General features: G+C 40.6%; 1 protein-coding gene across 1 annotated transcript in view; it reads right to left on the reverse strand.

Annotated features, from left to right (window-relative positions):
* Positions 1-21,496, reverse strand: part of LOC100962815 (collagen alpha-4(VI) chain-like) — a 100,914-nt gene that overhangs the window by 75,477 nt on the left and 3,941 nt on the right. Inside the window, exons 3-9 of the mRNA XM_003781866.1 lie at positions 17,658-18,245; positions 16,360-16,965; positions 13,062-13,685; positions 8,771-9,316; positions 7,833-8,387; positions 3,683-4,008; positions 2,230-2,308 (exon numbers count right to left, since the gene is read on the reverse strand). Of these exons, the coding sequence (XP_003781914.1) occupies positions 2,230-2,308; positions 3,683-4,008; positions 7,833-8,387; positions 8,771-9,316; positions 13,062-13,685; positions 16,360-16,965; positions 17,658-18,245 (3,324 nt within the window). The remainder of the gene's footprint in view (positions 1-2,229; positions 2,309-3,682; positions 4,009-7,832; positions 8,388-8,770; positions 9,317-13,061; positions 13,686-16,359; positions 16,966-17,657; positions 18,246-21,496) is intronic.

Raw genomic sequence — 21,496 nt, forward strand, 5'->3', positions numbered from 1 at the left:
GGTGGATCACCTGAGCTCACAGGTTTGAGACCAGCCTAAGCAAGAGCAAGACCCTGTCTCTAAAAATGGCCAGGCTTTGTCATGGGCACCTATAGTTCCTTATACTTGAGAGATTGAGGCAAGAGAATCACTTCAGCCCAAGAGTTTTACATCATTGCTGTAAGCTATGATGCCATGGTACTCTACCAAGGGCAACAAAGTAAGACTCTGTCTCAAAAAAAAAAAAAAAAAGAATTTAGTCTGATACCTTCTAATCCCACCAACTGAAAGTTAAGCAATTAAGTGGAACCACAAATGACCATCCTAGCTCTCTTATAGCTCCCATTTTGTCATGGTTTTCGACTCTTATTATATGACATTACTTCATTTTAAACCTATCCTTTGTGGTTTACTCTTAGAAATTGTGGCAGTCATTGTGGCTATTCACAAATATTCTGGCTCCCTTCTTAAAGGATAGGATTGCATTTCTTTGGGAAAGTTATAAACTCTCATTGAGCCTCAACTCCCTACCTGTAAAACATTATCTATCTTATGTAAGTTAAAAGTGGCCATATGGCTCACTCTGGACAATGAAACATGAGCAGGAGAGATGTGTGTCACTCCTGAGAGAAATTGTAAGAGGAATGTACTATTTGCCTTATTTCCTTTCTCCAACACAGCAAGTACAGCAGCACCTGTTGGGATAGACCTTCCTGGGGTCTTTGAGTGATGAGCAGAAGACATGAGATGAATACAGTCTCACTACTATAAGTCCCTGAGATGCTAAGGTTGTTATTGCTCCATAATCTGGCCCATCCATCTAATGTAGACATTAAAAAATCATCTGGATTTGTCCACAAAGTAGAGAAAAAATTAACAAGGACTCTGGAAATTCACATAGAAATCACAATGTTCATTGAATTTCAGAACAAATATTATTGTTAATAATTTGAACAGTAAATTCATGGCACAGATACAGAAATCAACTTTTTGTTACTGAAAACAGTTGCTTGGCAATGTGGTTAAAAGTTGTGTACATATGTATTTTTTTCCTTAGAGATAGGGTCTCTTTCTATCATTCTGGGTAGAGTGCAGTGGCACGATTATAGCTCGCTACAATCTCAAACTTTTGGGCTCAAATGATCCTACTGCCTCGGCCTCTCAAGTAGCTGGGACTTTAGGTGCACACCACCACACTCACTGTGCTTTTTAAACTTTTTTGCAGAGACAGGGTTGCCTTAGGTTACCCAGGCTGGTCTCAAACTCCTGTCCTTAGGGGCTCCTCTTGCCATAGCTTCCCAAAGTGCCATAGCTCAGGCCTGAGCCACCACATTCAGTCTCGTAGTCTTAATTATTCTTTAAAACTAAATTCCTGGATGAAATTTCCAGGTAGGCAAAGTTTACAGTCTTGTGTTGCATACTTCCAAATCCTTTTCAGAAAAGTTGCAACAATGTAAACTTCCAGTGGCAATCTATGCACTAAATTCAGTTGGAAGCAAGTTGTCATAAAAAATACTTCAGCACATCATTAACCAATGAAAAACATCATCCCCGGCAAAATATGTTGAATATATTCTACTGAGAAAGGAGAATGGTGTAGGGAACTTGAATAAGTCCAGCTGTTGGTTGTTCATTTTGAGTTTGCTGTAGAGCCTTTACCTGGCATAAAATGGGAAGAGTTAAAGCCACTATGTATGGGAGAGAACTAACACATGTCCATAACCAGCCAGCACACCCCTCCAGCAGCCCAGGCACAGCCTTGCATCCTCCTAGTATATTGGGTGACTTTTTCCAATTTCACAAAGGTCATATAGATTAGCAGAGGAACGCTTGGAGCTGGAGAAGGAAGAAGAATTGGAGAGCAAAGATGAGGGAAGATGGGGGAATCACAGAGCAAAAAGCAAAAAGCAATCTAGATTCAGGATGACCCCAGAGTTTAGTAAAAAATGACATATGGACCCCTGGTGGGCCTAAAAGTGCAAACGGCCCCTACTCATCTTTGAAGAGGTGTACCTTCAATCTCTCACCCTCAGAAGCAAGTCATGTCAGTCAGAAGACTCTTGGTCAGTGTTGGGGACTTTGAGGTAAGTGGTTTCTTAGCCTCAAACAATCCCCTGGCATCAGCCTCATGGGCACTGAGCTCCACCCATAGGCAGGCGCACAGGAAGCTCCGTAGGGCTGCAAGCCACCTGGCAAGCCAACAGAGAGTGTCAGCCCTGTGGGAGGAGTGAGGCCCCTCCATGCACTCACCTCTGCTGTGCAGAAGCTCTGATGTCCTCCTCAGTCTCTCTAAATTATCATCCAGTCCATCTGTAAATACTAAAAGGACCTGTTGTTTATGAAAGACAGGGGTGGGGAGAGCAGACAGGGAGGTACGAGGGAGGGGAGAGGGGAGGACAAATGGAGAAAGTAGATGCCATAAATTATATGTTTCTTTTCTTGTTTTTTTTTTTTTTTTTAGACAGAGTCTCACTGTGTTGCCCCTGGTAAAGTACTATGGCATCACAGCTCACAGCAAACTCCAACTCTTGGGCTTAAGAGATTCTCTTGCCTCTGCCTCCCAAGTAGCTAGGACTACAGGTGCCCACCACAACGCCCGGCTATTTGTTTTTGTTGGTGTTATAATTGCCATTGTTGTTTGGCAAGCCTGGGCTGGGTTTGAATCTGCCAGCTCCTGTATATGTGGCTGGCACCCTAGCTGTTGAGCTATAGGCACTGAGCCAAATTACACATTTCTTAAAAATACAAGAGTGAGTTTTTCTTGTAGTGCTCACCCTTTCACCCTGTTCCTTTTCACTCATTTATTTATCACGCATTCATTTTTATTTCAACCTCCCCCTCCCCATGAACAACAACAACAACAAAATTAACAGCCTTAACCCATTTACTTAAGAATATCTTCCAAAAATTCTTACAATATCCATCTTTATCAACACAAAAAATACAAAAATGTCAACAGAGGTGTGTGCATGCATGCAAAGTCCACACCATAGAGGAGGGAGGGAGAAAGAGATGTGGAGGGTGGTTATTGTTATGCTCTGTTACATTTTGGTAATACATTTTCCACCACTAAAATGTGTTTGCCCTTAAAAATTTTTAATTTCACACATGAATGATATTACCCAATAAGAAATCCATTGGGATGCATAATTAAAGGAAAAACTAAATGTAAGTTATAAAGTTTGGGGACATAATTTCCTAATAAACACCAAATGAAATCTTTCAATCTCTGTGGACTTTTGTGGGTATATTATTCATAGGCAGAAGGAAGAGAGGAAGAGTCTTGAGGGGTGGGCTGCTCTAGTAAGCCATTAGCTGTCACTAAAGACAGTTCAAGATGATTACCAAAAAATAACAAGCCTACTTTCAATGGCAATGAGTTACTATAAAAAGCTAAGGAGTCTTAGAGCACCTTCTAAGTTGTCTGTGTAATAAATATATGTTATGGAAAGAATTTGAATCACTAAACTGTGGACGTGTACTTTCTTATTTTATCCCTACCAGCACAGAAACTCTAAGGCTTAAAAATATATTTATCTTTGAATGAAAACAGATCTCTTGTTGGTTCTTATTGTCTAAGAGTATGGTTTTCCTCTGTGTAAGATCTCCAATGAAGAACAATTTAGTTGGCCTCTCTCACAAAAGTCTTCTGCACCCTACCCTTCCCGATGGTTCCCTAGTACAGGTTCTCAGCATTTATTACCTTTACTTTAGCAGAAGAGAGATTGATAGCATTATCTCCCAGGGATTGCAAAAAATTCACATCCAGATAGTTATTATTGGCCAAGAGCTTCTGGAAGATCTCATCACTGTATTGCTCAAAGCCTGAGTCATAGATAAGCTGTCCATTTGAGCCAGGAACCATGTAGCGGAACCTCGGGTTGATGTGACCAGGAATGCCACAACTGATGTTAGAAAGCAAGGCCAGCTGTTGCATCAGCTCTGGCAGTAACCTGAGAAGCTTGTTCTGCTGAACTTGCTTTGAAGGAGTAGAGATATCAATTCCAACAAATAAATCCATGTTGCATCCTTTGAAGGTAGGAAAGAGGAAATTAGTCACTTACAAATGCATAACTGAGCCCAGACAACTCTGAAAAATGTATCCCAATCCCCAGCCAACCCATAGAAATATAAGCTAAACAGTGGTGATTGTTTATGTATTGGGATTGTTTATTACAGAGCAAGAGCTAACTAATACAATACATACTGTTCTATCAGTTACAGAAGAGTATGTAGGTATAAGCTGAAATATTAATGGGCCTTCCCATTCTGGATAAGGCCTTCCCAGGAAAGCTCAGCTGATCCTATTTCCTCTACCTAAAGTGTCTTTTCCCATCCTCCCACTCCAATCTGGGTGACTCATACTTGTCCTGTCCTGCTCAGGTTAATCTACTTAATGCTCCTGTATGTCCACTGTTATTTACTCAACCTCTACCCCACTAAACAAGGACTCCTTGATATATCATAGAGACTGTTATCATCTAATTTTCCCATTGCCTAATACAGATGCTCATTAAGTGTTTGATAGATAAATGAAGAAAGGACTATAAATGAGCCTTGAGTCTCCTCCAGCAATCGCTGTAACTGTTTTTCTCTCCTCTCAACTTTTTTTCCTCATTCACCACCCATACATATGCCTCATTTTAGGGGCATGGGAGCATGTGAGGAACGGTCAGGAGAAAACTGCTCCCAATTTTCTTTTTTTTTTTTATTTTTATTAAATCATAGCTGTGTACATTAATGCAACCATGGGGTACAATGTGCTGGTTTTATGTACAATTTGAAATATTTTCATCAAACTGGTTAACATAGCCTTCACAGCATTTTCTTAGTTATTGTGTTTAGACATTTATATTCTACACCTAGTACATTTCACATGTACCTTTGTAAGATGCACCGTAGGTGTGGTCCCACCAATTACCCTTCCTCCATCTATCCTCCCTCCTCCCCTCTCTCCCTCTCTCCTTGCCCCTTCTTCTTGGGCTATAACTGGGTTATAGCTTTCATATGAAAGTTATAAATTGGTTTCATAGTAGTGCTCCCAATTTTCTATTTCTTCTGTCTGAAAAATGTTAAGCTTTCCTGGGAAGGTCTTATCCAGAATGAGAAGCCCATTAGTATTTCAGGTTATACCTACATACTCGTTCACAGGTAAGACCATCCACAAAATTCCACCAAGGATATAACTGTTCATGATCAGAGACACACAGGAGTCAGAACTGGGTTGAATGAATTAAAATGTAACTTAATCATAAAAGGGCATGATTGTTAACAACTTCTGAACAACAAGCATAATTAGGCCTGCCTGAGACAAGCTAAGACATACAGACATTTTCTCCTTCAACTATAACATATTGGAATATTTGGTTCAGAATCTATAAACTTGTATCAGAATCTGTGAAAACAGAACAGCACAGTTGGGAAGGCAATGTGGGGGGAAGTAAATATGTAGAGGATCCTTCTCTGGTGAAAAAGGTCACTGACAGTAGCTTAAGGACCTGAGATCCAGGACTGAGCCTTGAGATTTCAATTTCCTGGTTATTATATTTCATGCTACCTGGTAAGACATATTTCTGGCATTGCCAAAACAGAAAATGCCCTTTTCTCTTCCTTTCATATAAAATAGCTTGTGTGTGTGTTTGTTTGTTTTTTAAATCTATAGTTCAAATTCATGAAAATGAACTTTCACAAATGTAAATCCCATTCCTCTATTGGGCCTAATTTCCGAAAAGAGGAATTACCCTTCTGCGGTGTGGTATATTGTTCCAACATTTCTAATTTGCATTTTCCCCAGGAACATTTCCAGCTGGCTTTAGACTGTAATTGACAAATGCAAGGAGCAATTTCTTTTCTTATTAATGGAGAGGATTGAAACTTGCCAGGTAATCTCTAGGGTCTTTTTCAGCTTTATGATTCTAGAATTCCATAATTAATTAGGTTCCAGCCTTTATTAAATTGTCTAGCTAATTTCATCAAAAAAGTTAAAGACAAAGCATAGATGAACATAAATCCTAACTTACTACATGAACTGAAAAGAAAAGCTGCAATCCCATACCCCTTTTCTTCCCCAAAGTAGTGCCCACCTGTACATAAATAAAAATAGGACTCTGATACCTGAAGAATCTGAACTGCTTAATGTAGGACATCCCATAATACATGCTTATTTTAAAAATAATTATGCACATGCATTCTTTTTAAGTGATTTCCAAATTTAGTTAGGCTACTACAAAGTAGTTATATTCTTTAAACAGCATAAACAAAAATATTAATTTAGTGTTCTAGAAAATTAGACTTTAATGGTTTGATGGGATGCAGAGATCTCATCCTAGTCCTCCATAATTAGGCCTTACCCTCCAGAATAAAACCTGGCCCACACTGGGGCCCAGCTTCTCATAAGGAGGCTTCATATGTATATATAAAGCTTGGTGCCTGGACTTTGACACCACACTACTGGGGAGTACACACCCTGCCTCTATTACTTCCCATCTATGATTCTTACCCTTTCTCTTCCTTGGTTTTAAAATTTGAAAATTGGGTATCATGATAATAGCATCTGCTTCACATGAGATTGATATGAATACCTATATGAGATGAATGTGTACCATCTAATGTATTATGCTTCACTATACCATACAGATAGTACAGTATTTAGTACACAGACTCTAAAATCAGATGGGCTCAAGTTCTAAACTCAACTCTGCTATTAACTTAGGCCAAAGAACACAATTTTGCTGTGTCTTGGTTTCCTATCTATAAAATAGTATTTATTTCATAGGGTTCTATAAAGATTACGTATTTCAGCCAGGTATGGTGGTTCACACCTGTAATCCTAAAACTCTGAAAGGCCAAGGCAGGTGGATTGCTTGAGTTTACAAGTACAAGACCAGCCTGAGCAAAGCAAGACCCCATCTCTATTAAAAATAGAAAAACTAGCCAAGTGTAATGGTGCACATTGGTTGTACCAGATACTCAGGAAGCTAAGGCAAGAGGATTGCTCAAGCCCAAGAGTTTGAGGTTGCTATGAGCTACGATGCCATGGCATTCTACCCAGGGCAACAAAGTAAGACTCTGCTTCAAAAAAAAAAAGAAAGAAAGAAAAGAAAAGATTATATGTTTCAATATATGAAAGTCCATGGAACACTTCCTCCCTTCCCACCATTCAGAAAAGCACCATACAAAGTTTAGTAGCTGTGCTATAGAATCTTACCCCAGGTGGGTACCTGGTGGAGTCTTCCATGAAGACCTTCACTGGGTCAATTCCCCCCTGAAATGCAAGTCTTGGGGAAAGAAGAGCAGAAAAAGAGACTCAGACTGTCAAGAGGAAGAACAGTAGTTCATGTGGCCCTTGATGTTTGGGATAAAAGCTTAACAATACAAACTGGGATTAAGGACAGCCTCAGCCACATGGAAGCAGATTGACAATGGAGTGGAGACACCATTATGGAGCCTCATAGAAAAGACAGTGTATTCTATTCTATAAGAGAGAGTGTCTAACTGATAATATTCCCTGCTTCTATTTCCTTTCAGACATGCCCAAACCTTCAGGGACTTGTCCTTACACATTCCAGTCTGGTTTTGTCTATGCTATAGAAATAAAGGTAGGAGTTGTAAGGACTTTATGAAGATAGAGTTCTGAGATGGTCCAGACTCCAAGAAGCCAAAATGGTGACAACCACAGGAAAGATTTTAAAAATCCCCAGGAGAAGGTCAGGAGTTCAGATCGTATGGGGTTATCTCCTCCTCTCCTCCTTGCCCAGCTGGAAAGATCAGTTTTATTTTATTACGTGAGCAAATGAGATCCCTTAAGGCCACCAACAATGAACTTATGGATCAAATAACAAATTGTCACTCACCTTGCGGACTGCAGATCTTCTGAAGCATTTCCTTTTCCAGGTCCTGTAGGTACTCAAAATTTATGTCATGGTACACTCTGTCCTTATCATTAGTGATCTCCAAAAGCTGAGATATTTTGGCTTCTCCCACCCCAATGGCAAAAATAATTATGTTTCTGTCCCTGAGGGCCTTGGCTGGGATGGCTACATTATCCTGGGCAAGCCCATCAGTGATCACAATCAAATATTGGTGAACACTGGGTCTCCCTCCTCTTGAACTGTCAAAAAAAGGTAGAGTGAAATTCAGGGCTTTCCCAGTGCGGGTGCCATCATTCATCTGCTGAACCTTAGAGATGGCTTTGCAAATGTCCTCCCTTGAAAAGTACTGGTTGAGTCTGAATTCTTCCTGAGGAGTTGAGCTGAACTGCAAAAGACCAATCTGAATTTCATCAGCACCAATATTATATTGGTTCACCATTCTCTCCATGAATCCTTTCATCTTTTCAAATTCTTCGGGGGAGATGGATTCTGAGCCATCTATCAGGAAGATAATGTCAGCTTTTGTATTCTTACAGGCTGGGGGAAAAGGGAACAAAACAGAACATTCATTAAGAGTCTGAAACAAATTAAGTACAAGTCCCCAAGGACAGTCTGGGGTGGGATATACACAACATGAAACAATATTTTAAAAGGGAGTGGAAGAGGAATTCAATGAGGCAAAGAACAAATTTTCCACAAGTCAGCACAGACTAGTCTCAAAATAAGACATAGCTATATGGTAAACATATGAAATGTGACCATCTTTGTTTGCTAGGTCATGGTCACTTTGAATATGTTCAATACTCAGTTAACAACTAGGGAATCTAGGCTTAAAGAATGAAGTTCATCCAAATAGATTAGACTCATATGCTTGGGTGGGGGAGGTAAGGAGGGAAGAGATTGAAGAAAAAAATTCTTACTGTCTGAGAAGCAGATGTCCCGTATCACTTCTTTTTGGATGTTCTTCAATAAATCAAACTCATTCACGAAAAAATTCCTATCTTCAGCTATTTCCTTAAGCTCCTCAATGTTAGCTCCTCTTACTCCAATAGCATAAATGATGACTCCACGGTTCCTCAATCTTTCTGCAGCCTCAGCCACAGAGTCTGAAGATTGACCATCAGTGATGACTATGAGATATTGAGTAACATTGATCCGGGCAGTGTCTACAAAGATCTGAATCATGTTACCCAGGGCCTCACCTGTTGTGGTGCCACCTCCCCCCTGCTGGATGGCATCAATGGCTGCCTTCAGCCCTGCCGCACTAGAATACTGGCTGAGGATAAATTTACTTTTAATTTCATCTGAGTATTGAACAACTCCAAACTGTACTCTGTCAGGCCCGATCTGGAACATCTTTATCACTTCATTCATGAATACCTTCATTTCAAGAAAATCTTCCGGGTAGATACTTCCAGATCCATCAATAAGGAAGTAAATATCTGCCTTTTCAATATGTACACAATCTAGAGAATGAGAAACAGCAAAAACTCATTAGAACAGAGTCTGAGACAGTATACACCCAAAGCTCCAGAACCCAACCTCCGCCTGTCTTCCCTTTGCCCTCAGGATTCCTTTAAAAGCACTTGAGACTATGCCTAAGGGTCGTCTTTGGCCAGGAGCATGATCAGGCTGCACCCTGAGCAGACCAGAAAGCCCTGGAGTGAGTTCGAAGCATCCTCTAACCAATAAGGGGAAGAAGTTGGTGGACAAACACCCCAGCTCCCTTGCTCTTTGTGTAGCACAACTGTGAGGTGAATCCTACAGTTTCCCGGAGGCCCCAGCTGCCTGCAGCAATAGCCTGTAAGTTACCCCTCATTCTGTATTGACTGAAGTCCACAAGGTGAATGACACCTTCCCTTCCCATTCTTGAATCCCACACCCCTACAAATGTCCCCAAGGATCACCACATAGATAAATCATTTGCATCCAAACTCTTATCTCAAATATATAAACAATTCTATGCTCCTATGAACAATAAAACACAAATATAGTCTAGTACAGGGGTAGAGGGAGGCAGGAGAGGGAAAGGGGGAGTGGGGAGGCCGACTGGCAGAAGGAGGGAGGGCATGAGGCTGGATCTCACCTAACGTGCACATTGTGAGGGTGTATAACACACCCCCTGGGCGAAGGGCTCTTTTACAACTGGAACTTGACTCTAGAAATGAGAACAATGTAACCTAAAACTTTGTACCCTCATATTAATTTGAAATAAAAATGGGAAAACTGGAAAAAAAAAAAACCTCTTATCTCAGAGTCCATTTCTGATAAACCCCATTTAAGACGCCACATAAATAAAACTTTACTTTTCTCAAGTGGGGATGTTGAGAAGCAAGTAGAAGTAAAATCAGACTGCATTTGAAACTGTCACATGAATTGTCTTGGCATGCATCATTCCTGCCTCATGTCCAAGTCATACTTTTTAAGTACATGGGCAAAAAAGTGCACTTTCTGAAATTTCATTTAATTAATTTAAATAATTTGACTTAAAATAATTCAAAACTCTAAGTGAGTCTGACTTAAATGAGTCACTTTGTATTAAAGTCTAGACTCCAGACGGCAAAATGGTTCTACAGTTAGATTCCGTCTCCACCACCTACTAGCAGGCTTGGCCCCCTTCCATATCAATTTGCTAATCTGTCAAACCAGGATCTTAACACCTACTCAATGAGTTTATTGTGAGGATTAAACAAGATCATGTAAACACAGAAAAGCTGAGTATTAAAAATGTAGGGTTAAGATTATCTAGTGTTTTATTTTTTATCACTGAGAAGATTCCTCAAAAAGAAATGAAATATACTTTTCTCCTTGGCCCTTTCAAAAAGGGCAACCCAGTCTTATGTTCTGAGTCTCTGGGTTCCCTGGACCCAGGGGAAAATTAAGAGCCTTTTCATTTTCCTGGCTGAAAGGGAAGTGGTCTGGAGTGGGAATTGGGCTCCCTTGTTCAGGCCCTCATTCATGGGGCATACTTATCCTAAAAATAATTTGTTTCCCTAAATAAAATTCAAATTTAATTTAGTGTCCTATATTTCTTCTGGCAACCCTACTCCAGAGGGACATGTATTGAAAAGGAGTGTAGCTTAGAGGGGTAGAGAGAGGAGTGATCTATCCCTATATACAGTAAGTGTTTTTTGAATCCTGGAGAGTGAAGGAAAAACTAAAGAACAAAAGGCAGAAACTTGAACTTTGATGGAACCTAGCTTCCTGTACCTAGCAGACAGGTACATGGCTGCCTGGAGTCAGAGTAAAGGACCACAGTGCAGGGAAACCATCTCTGCAGCCAGGCCCCCTATAACCGGGACCCAAAGATCTTCCACTATGACCCAGGGCCTCTGCAGTGTCCAGGGGAGCCAAAGGCCCTGAACCTTCCTGGCACTGTACCTTCTTGCCAATTTTAGCCAATAAAGATATTAGGAGGAGGAAAGAGAGAAAGAAAATATACCTTCTATGCTGGATGCTACTGAGCATTCATGTCTACTACACACACAAAGGGCCTCACAGACTAGCTGACACATGCAAATGACCACTGAATGGGAGATATTAGATATTATGCTCATGGTGATCATTCAGGACAGAATTCAGCTAAAATCATCACAGCTTCCATGGACCGCTAAGCTGCCCAGCCCCCTCCTAAGACTTGGGGCTAATTTTCCTGAATCTGAGTTTCTTCTTAGTTACTATGCAGTCTGAGAAAGAAACCAACTCTCAGCTTTTCATGCTGTTTTTTTATTTTATTTTATTTTATTTTTCATGCTGTTTGTGAGTTAGTGGGGCTCCTTTTCTCTCCTTCTTTGCAGAATATAGTCAAAGGCTATACAAGGAAATGAAACTAATATTTAATGATTTTTGTTTCTCATTCCCTGAATGGAGAAAGGTACTAAGAATACGGGTTAAAGAGAAAGATAGGGATTTATTTCAATATGTCAAATTTCTAGACCTCAGCACAAGTAATCAGGAGATTACAAGATTGCTTAGTGTTTGGTTTAAAAAAATAAAAAGCTCTGTGATTTTCTCCTGAAGATATAATCACAGCCTTGAATTTTAAGTCAATTATGTATATTTCAATGATTCTAATTTAAATCTACGATACTAATTTGAATCTAAGAAATATTAGCATGGGTGTATAAAAATAGACAAGTAGCCAAAGATTTTTTGACAGCCAGTAAGTGGCAAATTTCAGATTTAAAATTCAGGTACTTTTTATGCTGAAGTGCATATACTTAACCATTTTTTTTTCTAATTTTTTAAAATACATGTACAGTAGGAACTCTTCCAACCAGCCTCCACTCATGTGACTCACCAAAAAGAAAAAAGAAAAATGATGACCTCTCTTACACCTGAAAAACAGGAATGATTCTCTCACAAAACATTAAATGCCAGATGTACTATTTTGCTTAGTGGAAGAATAAGCTTACCAAGATGGAGGTGGTTTCCTCCACAGTCTGTTTATGACGGTTTTGTTATTATAAATATACAATTCATCAAACTGTGCAAATCAACCAGATGCAAATGTGAACAAAAAGAAGTTTATTGCATGGTTGAAAACCAGGTTAACCGCTTAGAAAAGACTTAATAAAGGCAAGTTGTCAAAAAAATTGTTGGCATATTAGATTGCACTACAAAAGATTGTATTTTTTGTCAATCAGTAAGTCAGTCAGTAAGAATTTCTGCACTTGAATTGTTTCAAACGTGGCTAAGTCCTCTCCCCACTTTAAAGAAACTGAAACTGGAAGTTATAGGTAATATTCTTTCGGGTGGTTTACAAAGAAAATACACACAAGTCCAATCAGCAGGGCTCATACTCAAAGAAGCCTTAGCCCTACACCAAAAGACTGGCAAATCAATGTTTATTTATATGTAATAAGTTAAAATTTTAAAACCTCAAGCATCTTTGTATTTTTTTTTTTGAAGTAGTTCCCTGCTTTAAATGACTTAAGAATTGCTCAATCCTTACTCAGTTCCCTAGGCTTCTATTATAAATACACTCCTTTGTCATTCTGCTAGCAGGGATGAGGGGGAGACAGGAAGAGCTAGGGATGTTCACCTTTTACTTCAGATTCTTTTGCATGCTTGGAATCAACAACAACAACAAAAAAAGGAATTTTAAAGTTTTAGGGTTTTATTTTTTTTTTAACAAATTGACTCCAAAATCTGTTCTCTGTTGAGGGGTAGGGAAGATGAGCATAATCAAATCAGAAAAAGGCCTCCTACCTTCTTCATGGTCCATCCCAGAAACAGAAACTGTGCTGACTACAATCTCAGGGCAAAGATGGTGTGTAAGCTTTCTTTCCACTACGGAGAGTTGCAGAAAGGATTCCAGAAGGATGGCATGCTTCCGAGGAGGATATGATGCTATCTTCTCCAGGTCCTTACTGCCTGAGGCATGCTGGGGGCCCACTGCGTAGATGGTGACCCCTGCCTTCCGAAGGCGAGATGCGGGTCTGGACACGTTGTCTTGGGAGAAGCCTTCCGTGATGACCACAGCTATCTGCTGTACACCTTGGTCAGACCGGCTGCCCTTCTCCTGAATGAAAACCTCTTTTCTTAGGAAATCCAAAGCAGCACCAGTGTTTGCCCCCCGTTTTTTTCCCCGGTAGGTTAATTTGTCCAAATGCTTCAAGATTGCTGCTGGATTCTGAAACATATCCAGAGAAAATTCAAGACATGGTTCCTCATTGTAAAAGACCAGGCCAATTCTCACAGCATTGGAATGAGTGTTTAGGGAGCTGACAGTGGTCTTTAGGAAATTGATGACGTGTTGGAAATTGGCTTGCCTAACTCTGCTAAATTCCTCAATGAGGAACACTAGGTCAGCCGGGATAGCAGTTGGACATGCTGTAAACAAACAAAGTCAAAAAGAAGAGCTTCAACATGAGAACAGGGTAAAAAAGACAACAGTCCTCCAAAAGTTCTATTTTAATGTATTTTGTATACTACCATAATATATTTATTGTCATAAATTACAATTATGTATTATACTAACTTACATTTTAGAATTTAGTAGAAGCCTTAATTTGATACCATGGCCAAAGAATACCACTGGGTTCACAACTATTTCAAAATTTCTCACATGGAAGTGTATTTTTATCACTTGCAAAATATATAAATACATGATTATCCACAATATAGTCCCTTAAGACCATTTCTCAATTCATCTGAGACTGAACTAGTTTTTCTTTCATTTTTCTATTTCCAAGAGACCCTGAAAATAAATACTCTCTTTTATAGACCTGAAACCTCCTTGATTTAAAACTTCCCCCTCTCTCATGGTAAAAGATGAAAATAACAAATTGTGGCTATTAATTTCAGCACCTTTCTCTGATAAATGTCATGTCATTTTAATAGAGGCAACGTGAAATGCTGCAAGTTCCTATGAAAAAATCTTTATCCAAACATTGGGCTGGTTGGCTGTTTCATTTTGCTATACAAGAACCTTCCCTCCAACCTGCCTCAGATGAAGGAATGAAACATAAACTCCCTGCCAAAAGGAATCCAGATACCTCTTTCCCTATTTGAGCAGTGCCCAACATAGGGAAACCCTCTATATCCACATACCAACAAGGTCCAGATCTGCTTTGACTCATGAAAAAAGAAACTTCCCTCCAGAGGGCCAAAACCACACTGAAACCACTGTATAGACCACTGAATATTGAAAAACAAGGTTAAGGGACAATAGAATAACCTTTTGACTTTTCTTTGGTCTTTCCTTGTCCTGAAACTTCCTGTGGTCATATTTTATAAAGGACTAAAATTCAATCGTATATTTAAAAAGTGGCTGTTGTCCATGATTTTTGCCAGTCTAGAACACCTTCTCTAAAAACTCCAAACACCTTTGACCTCCCCCTTCCTTCATGTGCTGGAACCAAGTGCTCTTATTCTCCTTTCAAGTTGTCTCCAGGATGTATCTTCTTTCCTCACCATCAGGGACACCCCTGGACTAGGCCCAGACATCTTCCCTATGCAGCCAGGTGACGGCTCAGTGTGAAAGTCTTTCTGCATCTTAGGCGCCATATAGGATCCAGCCTGCCCACTGAAGGCTTCCTTAAAGACCACGCTGGTCATGTCATTTTTCTTGATTAAAATCCTGATTCCTTCTCATGCCTTTGGGACTCCATAATCAGGTCTATCCTACCCAATTTAATATCATCTCTACTTTTAAACTCTCCCTGTGAATCAAATTGGCTTCATTTTTTCACTTTCTTCCACATTCATCCAGACCATTCCTACTTTTTTACACCCTTACCAGGAGTGTGGACCCCTAACCTAGCTCTTTCCCTTGCCAGGAGTGTCTTCCTCCCTTCTCCCTATATGTTAAAATAATACTCATTAATAAAGGACTGACACAGTTATCTTATATATGTTTGTCTTTTCTGTCCATAAAATTGCAAGGATCCCAAGGTCTAGTTATTGATTGGTCTGGGAAGAACTGTGGCAACTCAGAGAAAGAAGAAAATGATCACTTCTAGTTGTGAGGATCAAGGGATCCTTCACCAAGAGGATAACTTAAGAAGTGAAGAGTAAATTTTGACTGCAGGCATTCCAGGCTGATCATACAGTGCATTCAACAGTAGAGATAGAGGTGGGAAAGCATGACATATGCACAGCAAATGATGAGTAGCTCAGCTTGGCTGGAGAATAGAATATATAAAAAGACTTAGCAGAAGGTAAGTTTCAGTGGTTTTCAGACAGCAGTGTGGTACCCATCTCCAAAGGATATTTTTGAAATATATGGAGGTGTTTTAAATTGCCATAATGATTCAGGGATGCTACTGGCCAGGTAGCAGGGATGTTAAACCACACTTTCACAGGACAATCCTACACTATGAATTTTCCTATGCCAAACACCACTAGCATGGCTTTTAAGTGTCTTAAATGCCAACCTGAGGAAGGACTTTAATTAATCTCTGAGGAGAAGACTGGAAAATATGCATTGTAGTTTGAAAATATTACTGTTCAGAAATATTCTCTCCTTACTGCTCATTTCTATAGGAATAATGTATTTTTCTACTTTACTGATGTTAACATAGCCTGTTTTGATCAATGAAATGTTAGCAGATGATGCAACAGAGGTCTCAGAAACGTCTACACTATCGAGTTTCTCTCTTCACCTCTGCTATTACCATGGGAAGAATATGCCCAGATTAGCCTGATGACCCCAGGAGGAAGAAGAGAGATATGTGGAGCACAGCCAAGCCTAGATCAACCAACCCCCAGCCAAATCCCAAGTAGCCCAGCCAACATCAGCTATCCCTCAGCAGGTCTGTGAGCTTAAATGATCTCTTTTAGCCACAGACTGTGCAGATGGTTTGCTACATAACATCATTATGACCCTGAGTAATGAATATGAGGTATGTACCTAAAGCATCCCACACCTCCTCTTCTTCCCTATCCAGGCGTGCTAGTACCCCAGGATTAAGGAATCAAGAATATCTCCTTCTCTCCTTTCCCCAGAATTTCCTCTTATGCTGAGATTTCCCAGTGGTCCAAATATCCAAGTACCAAACTTTACCTTCTGCTGGCCTCTCCTGGGCTTCAATCCTGATCCCTGGCTGTCCAGTCCCTTGGATCACCATGTTGACATCCTGTGTTATCCATTCAACTCCATCACTTCTCTTTATCTCAAATACGAGTTGTGGGGACTCCAGCCCTTCCAGTTCTCTCCTGCCAATGTCTTGGACACCCACAAATATGACTTTCACACCTTTCTCCTTCAGTGTCTGTGCAGCATCCCGGACCTCATCCTCAGATTTGCCTGAGGTAATGACCACCACATACTGAGGGATGCCTTGGAGAAACCGGCTTTCTGCTTTCTCCTGGAAGAAGGTTCGATAAAGGTATTGCAGAGCTTTGCCTGTCCGTCTGGAACCACCCCGAGGCACAAAGTTCTCATGGATGTGAAGTATCATCTCATCCTGGGCCTTGTAGGTATTGAGCAAAAACTCAGTGTGACCTTGATCACCATACTGAGCCAGCCCAATCTGGTACTTGTCCCTGCCAACGTCCAGCATGCCAACCACTCTGGTGATGAAATTCCGCATCACCTGGAAGCTGTCCCATGATGTGTTCTGAGAAGTGTCAGCAAGAAAAACCACATCTGCATAGGCCTTACTGAGTTCTGAAAATAGAGAAGGATGAGGCAAAAAAGACACAGAGGAGAGAGTAAAACAAATCAAGGCTTCATGAGAATTTAATACAAGATAGTTTTCTGGGGGCAATATGAGAAGGAGAATTCCTATGTTTATACCACCTTATATACATTGCACCTCCCCCACCTCTACATGGGACTGTATTACAAGGGCTGCTGCCTTTGTTTTGATTATTCTCCTTCACCAAATGGAGGAGGTAAGGAAAGTTGATGATTGCTGTGCAGTTACTTTGTGATAGAGTTTTTTACATAAAATTTTACATTAAATCAGTTTTTTTCTGATTTAATCTTTCTAAGCCATTCTACAAGACACATGTTGTCACCTTGCACAGAAGAGAAAACTGAAGCAAAGAAGTGAAGCCACTTGTCCACGTTCAGATAACTAGAAAGTGGCAAAGGCAAGATTAGAAAACAGAGCTTCTGGGTTTCAAAACCCATGTGGTTTCCTTTGTACAACATGGTAAGGTGTTTTTCCCTTTTTGTCCTACCCATAAGAACTCCATCTAGCCTTCAGCTCAGATGTCCCTTCCTCTAGGAAGTCTCCCCAGGTTTTCTAGTGATGGTGGGCATCCCTTCGCCCTCCTACCACACCCAGGCCACTCTGACTCAAACTGCAGTGAAGTAGCTTGGTTAGGATGTTGGGTTTGAACACAGCTTCTTACCTTTTATTTTGCCCTCTACTGCTGGGCACAAAGTCTGAAGAATACTTCCTGAAAAATGCTGCAGGATGTTGAAGTTTTCAATGTTGAAGAGAAACTTCTCAAATGGCTCACTGGCTATTTTTTGCAGCTCCTGGACATCCTGGACATTGACTCCTACCACATACACAACAACTCCATCTTCTTTCAAATGATCAGCTGCCTCCTGGACCTCATCATTTGACTCCCCATCTGTCACCAGGATAACTATTTGAGGAACTCTGTCCTTGGCCCGACTGCCAGTTGCCTCAGTCAAATAGTTAGTCCTGATAAATTCCAGGGCACTCCCTGTGTTGGTGCCTCCTGTGTGGTAGGGCAGATTCTGTATATGCTCCAAAACCATGCTCTTCAGAGGGTACTGGTTCAGCTGAAAGGCTGGATAGATGTTATCACTGTACTGGATGAGTCCCACTTGGACTTGGTCACTGCTGATGTCAAGCCCCAAGATAGCAGAGTAAAGGAAGTTCTTAACTTTCTGGAAGTTCTGGGGCCCAATGCTGGTTGAGCTGTCCACCAGGAATACAATATCTGCCAGATCTGCTTCTCTGCAAGCTGTAAGAGAGAGGGCAAAAGGGATGAGAGTCACTGAGTCTTTATTGCTCAAAATGCTTATGAACCAATGGAGGTGGTTTATTAAACTGCTTAGAACTAAGGAGAAAAAGACAGTAATGGCAGCAGCCTATATTCATACTACTCTCACTGCAAATGATGGTGTGCTCACAGAAGGGACATCACCCATGCCTTTACTTCCCTCCACTCCATCATCTTCTAAGGCTTCAGATATGCTCTGCTGTCACTCCTGATCTTGAAATGCACTTGGACAATCCTTTCACTTTTATTAAGAAGAAAAGCACTTCAGTAAATTTAGCAGCACACTGAGAAAAGAAATGCCTTCTTCCCAATAAGAGTAGGCCTTCAGCCTCCTGTCTTTTGACAATGAAGCCTCATCTCTAGGATGTGCGGGCACCAACAGGTCAGAGAGCTGAATATAACCTGTGTTCCTCGGTACATCTCATTGCAGCGCTGCAGTTCTGTCACTTAGGAGCCCTGTGACCTATTTGTCACTCAACTCTTTGAGATTTAATTTTATTCTCTGCAGCTCTGAAATCTTTACAACAACTCTTATAACTTTACAAGGTTGTGTTGAGGATAAAATAGGACAATCTACTGTAGCTGAAAACATCAGCACTCTGCCTGGGTCTTTGTGGTGTTCTTTTCACCATTTCTGTGCACTGCTCTTTGGGAGACTTCCCTCTAGCTACTGGAGCTACTATTTTTTTCACAATATATAAAAGCCCAGATCCTTGCTTGACCCAGATTCAGAGTCCAGACAACTCTGTAGCATAACATACACTCTTGAGTTCCCCTGCAGGATCGGGCTAAACTCCTTGTGGAGCTTTTGCCTGAGATCATGCCCTTCTTACTTGACTCTTTCTTACCCCTGACTGGGAGCAATTCCTTAGCAAACTGCATGTATCCAAATCCTTATCTCAGGCTCTGCTTCTAGGGAACACAACCTAACACACCTGCTCTACTGGACTTGGATTGCTCTAAAAGATCTGGGATCAAGGTCCTAGATCTGCCATCCACTTGTATTACCTTTGGCCTCTGAAAAATGCAAATAATAATGTTAATTACTCTAGGTATCTAACAAAGTGAGACAACAGCTCAGATAGCAATGTAAACAAGTTTTGAAAACTAGTTCTAGAAAAGTTCACTTGTACCCTTGTTAGACAGATATATAGGTGATCTTTCCGGTCACCCTCCCACCACCTAGCCGCCCTTCTCCCCTCTCCTTCCCCACCCCCTCCCCATATTCTTGGGCTAGAATTAAGTTGTATCTTTCATTTGAGAGCTATAAATTAATTTCATAAAAGGGCTGTGTACATTGGATACTTTTTCTTCCATTCCTGTGATACTTTGCTAAGAAGAACATTTTCCAGTTCCATCCATGTAAACATGAAGGAGGTAAAGTCTTCGTTTTTCTTTAGGGCTGCATAGTATTCCATGATTATAATGGATAGTTAAGGTTGGAATCATTGCTCTTAGGATTTTGTTGCCCATTAAATACTGGACTATGTGCCATCCCACCTCTGCCCTCTCTCTCACTTAGCAAATTTTATGAGTGGATCGAGTCACTTAACCTGCTTAGGTCTAATATCTTTCTTTATAAAATGCCACAGGCAGTGTCATAGGGTAAATTCTGCTGGAAGCCAACGTAAGGAAAAGAGTCCAGAGAAAAGAAATATTACATGCTTCTAGTAGCAATCAAATACCCAGGTAGCCTGGTACTGCTGGGAGTACTAAAGTGTGAATTACAGTTCAAGGTTGGTCATAGCAGAGGGAAAAGAAGCAAGGTTTTTGTGCTTGAACACAAAAATTGACTATGCAGGGGATGGGAGAGGAGATAGTGGAGATATCCTAAGAACTCCCTGTGCTTCCAGAAACTCCAACAGATGAGGGGCTGCATTGCCAAGGGCAACGCTGTGAAGATCACAGGTATGAACTCTTATCAGAAAAGCACCCAGAAGCTGGGGGATGGGTGCACAAAGCTAGAATAAGGGACAGTAGGTTTATCCCTGTGGGAATCCAGCCACCGTTGTCTGCAACAGTCCCCTCAGGAAGGAAAGAAAGTGCAGAATGGTGGTGTTGAACCAAAAGATCTCTAAGCTCTTTTCTAGATTAAAAATGAATAAATTGATAAAACTGAAAAAAAAAAGAAAACTATATGGTGCCACACAGTGGTAATTGTTAATACTCTGTATATAAAACCCCTTTGAGTGTTATACAGAAGTAAGGTATATAATATTTATTTGTCCATGAAAATGCAATATTACCACCACACACTTGCTGCATTAATGGGTCAAAAGTTTTAGCATTTCTTCTAATTCACCTACCTTGTATAGAAATGCCAAAATAATGAATAATTCACAAAGGCTTCAGCCTCTTGTGGGTTTTAATAGAGGCCACGAGCATTTTCCTCTTCCTGTGCTCAAAGTTGTATACTTTATTGTGGAGTTTAGTGACTAATTTATATAAGGAATTTTTACCAGTTTATGTCCAGCCACCAAATGAAGTACAGAGTGGATGACATGATCATCACAGGTAATGACAAGTAATAATGGGTAATGCTATGGGCACCTCTGGCTGATGAGGCACAGTGCCAAGCACTTTACTTGTACAATTTTGCTTAGTGCTTTCGAAAACTCTCTGAGATGGAGTATTGTTCTCCTATGAAGAAAATTTAAATTCAGAGAGGCAAAGTGACCTCTGCTAAGATGACAGAAAATAGAGAACTGGGATTTGAATCCAGATCTTTCTTTTCCCTAAATTTATATCCTTATCCAGCACATTATACCAACACATGGCCAATAAAATAAGCACAGGTTCTGGCCGGGTGTGGTGCTTCACACCTGTAATCCTAGCACTTGGAGAGGTCAAGGCAGGAGGAGCCCATGAGCTCAAGAGTTTGAGATCAGCCTGAGCAAGAGGGAGACCCCAGCTCTACTAAAAATAGAAAACTCAGCTGGGCATTGTGGTGGGCATCTGTAGTCCCAGCTACTTGGGAAACTGAGGCAGGAAGAGCACTTGAGCCCAGAAATTTGAGCTTGTAGTGAACAAGACTGATGCCATGGACTCTAGCCTGGGCCACAGAGTGAGACTCTGTCTCAAAAAAAAAAAAAAAACAAAAACAAAAACAAACTTCTTGGGGATCTACTGCCCGTCTCCCCTCTGTCCTAGCAAAATGGGAACAATTTTATTCTAGGAAAAAATAAACTTTCATTTAGAAGTGGACTTATACT

Source organism: Otolemur garnettii, unplaced genomic scaffold (genome assembly GCF_000181295.1).
Source record: "Otolemur garnettii isolate 467f Iridium unplaced genomic scaffold, OtoGar3 scaffold00002, whole genome shotgun sequence".
Classification (NCBI taxonomy): Eukaryota; Metazoa; Chordata; class Mammalia; order Primates; family Galagidae; genus Otolemur; species Otolemur garnettii.